This window comes from Hippoglossus stenolepis, chromosome 21 (assembly GCF_022539355.2).
Source record: "Hippoglossus stenolepis isolate QCI-W04-F060 chromosome 21, HSTE1.2, whole genome shotgun sequence".
Taxonomy (NCBI): Eukaryota; Metazoa; Chordata; class Actinopteri; order Pleuronectiformes; family Pleuronectidae; genus Hippoglossus; species Hippoglossus stenolepis.
In genome coordinates this window covers 20,507,028-20,513,041 of record NC_061503.1, presented here as the reverse complement: position 1 = coordinate 20,513,041, position 6,014 = coordinate 20,507,028, and the positions used below count along the sequence as shown (strand labels likewise).

Sequence of the window (6,014 nt, the reverse complement as noted above, 5' to 3'; positions counted from 1 at the left end):
TGTGTGTGTGTGTGTGTGTGTGTGTGTGTGTGTGTGTGTGTGTGTTTGACAGCTGGCCCATCTGACTTTGTCGTGACATCTGGGAAACCTGGTGTTCTGCCGTTGAGCTATTTAAATGCAAATGTGTGTGTGTCTCTTTGTGTGTGTGACTGAGCAAGCACGCAACACACACAATGACAAAGGAAAAACTTAACACACAATAAAGAAGACAAGGGTTAGGGTTACACGCACACGCACACACAAACACACACACACACAGTGATACATTAACTCTATTTGTGTCTTTACTGTTTCTAATGATTCTCTGATGTCATTTATACATTTTATTTAATTAGAATTCGTTTTTTGTATAATTTTGTATTTTTAATTTCAAAATAAAATCACTGCTGTTTTGAAATGTTTTTATCATGAAATATAAGAATGAGGAAAAAATATAAAAATATTTTCTCCAGAAACATTTTTATTCTAGGATTTATATTAGTTATATTGTTAATTATATATCATAGATTAGTAAATATATTTATCATTAATGCTTAAAGTGAACAATATTTTATTCGATGAACTGAGAAACAGAGACATGTAGAAATAAAAAACTAATAAAATCTGACGATTCAACAATTTATATTTACACAGGTGATTTATCATAGAAACATGATCATACATGTGTGAACATGTTTGATCTGAGCTTCATCAAGGTCACGGTTTAACACTTGTTATCATCATTATTATCATTATTATTATTATTGTTATTGTTATAATCGGGTTTTGATTCATCTCAGTCTGATCGGTTTCTTAATTGTTTAATAATATAAAAAATGTTAACAAAAGGATTTGTTCACTTACCAAATTTACGTCTTTTTCTCCTTTTCTTCCTCCTCGTCCTCTTGCTCATCTTCCTCCTCTTCTCCTCCTCCTTCCATCTTTTTATCTTTTCTTTTCACATTTGTCTTTCTCTTTATTTTCTTAGGTCTTGAAGAAGAAACAAATCAAGTTTTCTTTGCTCTTTACCTTTCTCTACTTCTTTTCTTCCTCCTCCTCATATTTTTATATTTTTCCTCACTTTTTAGAATTTTCTTGCTTTTCCTTAAACTCATCATAATATTTTATTTCTCTTTCTATCAACTGGTTTTCATTTTTCTCTTCCTCTTCTTCTCTCTTATATCAAATCTCCTCTTTTTGTTTTTCTGTCGAAACTCGTTCCACGGAGCCTCGAGGGCCTGCAACGCTGTTATTCTGAAAAGCTTCTCTCACTTCCTCTCTAAAAGAGAAAGTGTGTGAAGAAAAAATATATATATATTTCTCCTGCTGGTTCCTGTTTGAACCTGAACCCGAGCTGAGCCAGACCTGAACCGGAACTGAGCCAGACCTGAGTCAGACTTGAGCCAGAACTGAGCCAGACCTGAACCAGAGTTAAACCAGTTCTGAGCCAGTCCTGAAGCAGACCTGAGCAAGAGCTGAGCCAGACCTGAACCAGATCTGAACCAGAGCTGAGCCAGACCTGAACCAGAGCTGAGCCAGACCTGAGTCAGACTTGAGCCAGAACAGAGCCAGACCTGAACCAGAGTTAAACCAGTTCTGAGCCAGACCTGAAGCAGAGCTGAGCCAGAGCTGAGCAAGACCTGAACCAGAGCTGAGCCAGACCTGAACCAGAGCTGAGCCAGACCTGAGTCAGACTTGAGCCAGAACTGAGCCAGACCTGAACCAGAGTTAAACCAGTTCTGAGTCAGTCCTGAAGCAGACCTGAAGCAGAGCTGAGCCAGACCTGAACCAGGGCTGAGCCAGACCTGCAAGACTGATCCCTTAGAGATTTCCCACCAACACTTTAGCTGCACCTTATTTAACCAGGAACCAGGACCAGCTCAGATTCTTTACTGGAGAGAGAGGACATGACTGCACTGGGCGATCAAGGGCTGTCTCTCTCTGGTTGGTTGGTTTGAGCTCCCTCCTCCTCCTCCTCCTCCTCCTCCTCCTCCTTATCCTCTCTCTCTCTCTCTCTCTCTCTCTCTCTCTCTCTCTCTCTCTCTCTCTCTCTCTCTCTCTCTCTCTCTCTCTCTCTCTCTCTCTCTCTCTCTCTCTCTCTCTCTCTCTCTCTCTCTCTCTCACCCCTCCTCCCCTAATTTGGCCAGACCCCGCCCCCGCTGTGATGTCGTCAGTGGCTTGGAGGAAGACCCGTGGGGTTTTTGGGTTTTGGCGTCCAGTCCTGTGGGGCCGCAGGGCTGAGAGTTTCTCCTTCGCTCCTCATCCCTCCATCATCGGTTTTCCTCCTCATCTCTTTGGGGAAAAGAAAAAAGACACTTAGCTTTAGCTCGATTCTCTGTCCGGACCCGTCGCCGTTTTCCCCTCGTTTTCTCGTCCTCTGAGGATTTTATTTTGCTTTTCTGTTTTTCTCCTCCTCCTCCACCTTTCTTTCTTTCTTTCTTTCTTACTTTCTTTTTGTCTTTCATGCCCTTTTCAACATGTCGACAAAAAACGAGTTTATAAAAAACACAGAAAAACTGACAGATTTTTTCATTTCAGAGTAAAAAGTTGAATTAAATCTGAAAAAAGTTCTGTAGAAGAATAAAAGTCCTGCTCCACTCCTCCCTCAACAAATCCTTTCTTTTTCTCCTTTTCCCTCCGTCCTCCTCGCTCCTTCGTCCTCGCCGTCCGACAGGTTTCAGGCTTTGAGATTTTAGTGTTTGTGAAGAAATCGTCGTCCGAACAGAAGCTCAAGTCTCCGTCCATCCTGCAGTGCTGAGCTTTTTTTTTTCTTCTGGACTTTTCTGTTTTCTTGTTTTTCTTCCTGTTGTTCTGTCTTGGTGCGCCCGCGGCAGCGGTCGCAACGCCGGGCCCCTGGAGATGTTCGGGATCCAGGACAACCTGCCCCGCGGGGCCACGGCCAGCATGAAGGAGGAGCCGCTAGCTGTTCGCTCTTGGATGCACTCGGCCGGCGTGGTGGACGCCAACACGGCCGCTCAGAGGTAAACTCATTGCCACCCCAGAGGGATTCTGGGAGCTGAAGTCCCAGTGGAACGTTTAGATTTAAATTCACTATGTTTCTCAACAGAACTCAGGAACCTTTGTTCAGCTGACATAATTGTTCAAGTTTCATCAGCAAAATTTCCTGATCTGGAAATAAAAAGCTTTAAAAAACATAATAATAATAACAATAATAATACTTTGTGTACATTTTAAATGTTTTCTTTAGCTGAAAGAAAAATTATTCAGATAAAAAGAAAAGAATTTGAATCAAATTGCTTTTATTTGTTTCTGAGGCTGAAGGTGAAAAAAAATCGGTTTTATTATATGATATAAACGTTTTTAATATTTCTATTTGAAACTTAAAATAATGTTTTATTTGACTTGTGAAATAAACTTGAGTTTGTAATGTTGATTCTTCAGATAATATTTGCAAGTTGTTTGAGTCACACGGACTCAGAACAAAGTGAGACGCAGTCAAAGCTTCGCATATAAAAAATATTGAAAAAATCTTTAATCATTTAAACAAAAACATTCATTTAGATTTTCAGTTTCAAATTCTTCATGTTCCTGAAAAATAAAAAGTCAGTCATGAATTAAACAGAAACGTTTATTATTTTACTGAAGCTTCAAACTATTTTCTAGTGTCACATCCCATAATAATCACACATGAACTTATGTATAAGTGTTTTTTAATAGAAACAGATTTTATTCATTTAATTCTTCACATGAAACTTTAATTGATGCTTTTCACGTCAAGTCAAACATGAAATTTAAACTCATTTACTTAATTGATGTTATTAATGATAATATATGATACATATATGATATCATATCTAATTACATATCATAATGTTAGTCAAGATAATATATGATATCATATTTTATGTTATATATATCATAATGTTTTACATATATATATATATATTATAATGTTATCTGTTATATATAATATTTGATATATGTAATTACATTTTGTTAACAACATGATATTTTTCACTCTCGGGTCAAACGATAACCTTAACAAGTGCATTATTATATATTATAAGTTGTTTTATGGCTCGGCTTTGGTTGAGTGGGTAGAGCGGTCATCCTCTAACCAGAAGGTCGGCGGTTTGATCCCAGTCTTTCCATCTGCATGCCGAAGTGCACTGTATGAATGTGTGTGTGAATGGAAATAAACAGTAAAGCACTTTTAATGTCAGCAAGTCTATATATATATACATACCATTTACCATTGAAAAATCTTTATAGAACATAATTTATATTATATTTTTTATTCTTTCTATATTAGACTTTTTAAATCTGCTGATTTACAGTGAATTAAATTCTATAAAAAAAGATTAAATGTGATGTGAACTTTCGATCTGTTCAATTCAAACTTCATCTAAACAAAAAAAAAATCTAATATCAGAAGACCCTTTAAAGTTAACATGAATTCATTTAAACTTAAATAAAGTATTTATATATATTATATATGTATACACACACATATATATTCATTTAAACTTACAATGTTGATTCATGAAAGCAGAAAGATAAAATCAGGATGTGGATTTTATTTTTAATGAAAAGAAAACGTGAAGGTTAAAAGGTTAAATTATGAACAAATATGAAATAATATAAAACCGTAAAAATATTATTCATATTTTATATCATATTTTATGTCTTATATGTTTATTTTATTTTATATGATATATGTTTTGTCTTATATTTTCTAATTTATGTTTTATTTTATATGCTATATTAACTATAACTTATATTATATATGATTTATATCATATTTTATAGGAAGAAAAAAGTAAGTTCGAAGTGATTTAAAGACAGAACCACACAACAGGTTCCTTATAAATATGTGAGGTTCTCTTTTAACCGCGACTTGATGAAGATCCCAGTCTGGATCCAAACGTTGTTAAATTTAATTTCCTGTGGCTTTGTTATATTATATTTTATGTCATAAATGTTTACATTTTATTTATAATTATATATGTTTTATAATATATATTTATTTTGTAATTGCTCATTATAATATTATTAAAATATATTATTTAATATATATATTCTGAATGTTTAAAATTACACTATATTTTTTTCGAAACTGAATCAAATCATCTTACTGCTTATTTATTTATTTATTTTTTCAGTTTTATATGTAACTTAAATATTTATTACATCTGAATTTAAAGTGATTTTATTTTGAAAGGTCAAAGCCTGATGCTTCCTATCACATATTTTTAAGAATATGTTATTTTTTCAGTTTGATGAAGTTTCCTGTTCAAACTGACACGTTAAGATCCCTGATCACACGTATGATCACACGTATGATCAGACGTATGATTACACGTATGATCAGACGTATGATCACACGCTTTCATCTAGAACGTAAGGTGCCGGTTTTAACACTGTAAAATAACACATTTTCATGATGTGTTCATTTGAAACACAGACTGTTTAAAATGATCAGAGAAAACAAAACCAAACACACCCATAGCTTAACTCCACCCGGGCAGAAGAGTCACAGCTGATTATTATTACTAACGCTCTGATTGGTCGACAGCATGTTCGATGACATTAGTTTAACCTGCATTGTTGAAGTGTGTTTGATTTATGCTCAAGGTCACATGACATTATAATGTTAACATCGTTTGAACAAATTAATTAAATTATACAAATTATAATAAAAACAAATTCTAACTTTGAGTCAATGAACGAGGAAAACTTGTAAACACTTCATCAGTCACGAAGAAAACTCATATGTCCTCATCCAGATATCAGACACGAACAGTTTCTAATTTTAAATTTTAGATTAACACTTGATGTTTCAATTTGTTTTCTGAAGACGTTGAGGGGACAGAGGTCAAAGCTGATTATTTGATGATGTTCCTGGTTAGAGGTTGTTCAAAGAATCCTGTTGCTGTGATGTAGGAAACAGGAAGTCTTAGACTGAACAGATTAAACATGACCTCTCTCTGTCTCTCTCTCTCTCTCTCTCTCTCTCTCTCTCTCTCTCTCTCTCTCTCTCTCTCTCTCTCTCTCTCTCTCTCTCTCTCTCTCTC

General features: G+C 35.2%; 1 protein-coding gene across 4 annotated transcripts in view; it reads left to right on the top strand.

The window, feature by feature from the left end:
* Window positions 1-2,100: 2,100 nt before the first annotated feature.
* Window positions 2,101-6,014, top strand: part of LOC118100120 (transcription factor COE3) — a 35,566-nt gene continuing 31,652 nt past the window's right edge. For all 4 annotated transcript variants that reach the window (XM_035144869.1, XM_035144867.1, XM_035144868.1 and 1 more), the window contains exon 1: window positions 2,101-2,960. In XM_035144869.1, the coding sequence (XP_035000760.1) occupies window positions 2,839-2,960 (122 nt within the window). In that variant the 5' untranslated portion in view covers window positions 2,101-2,838. The remainder of the gene's footprint in view (window positions 2,961-6,014) is intronic.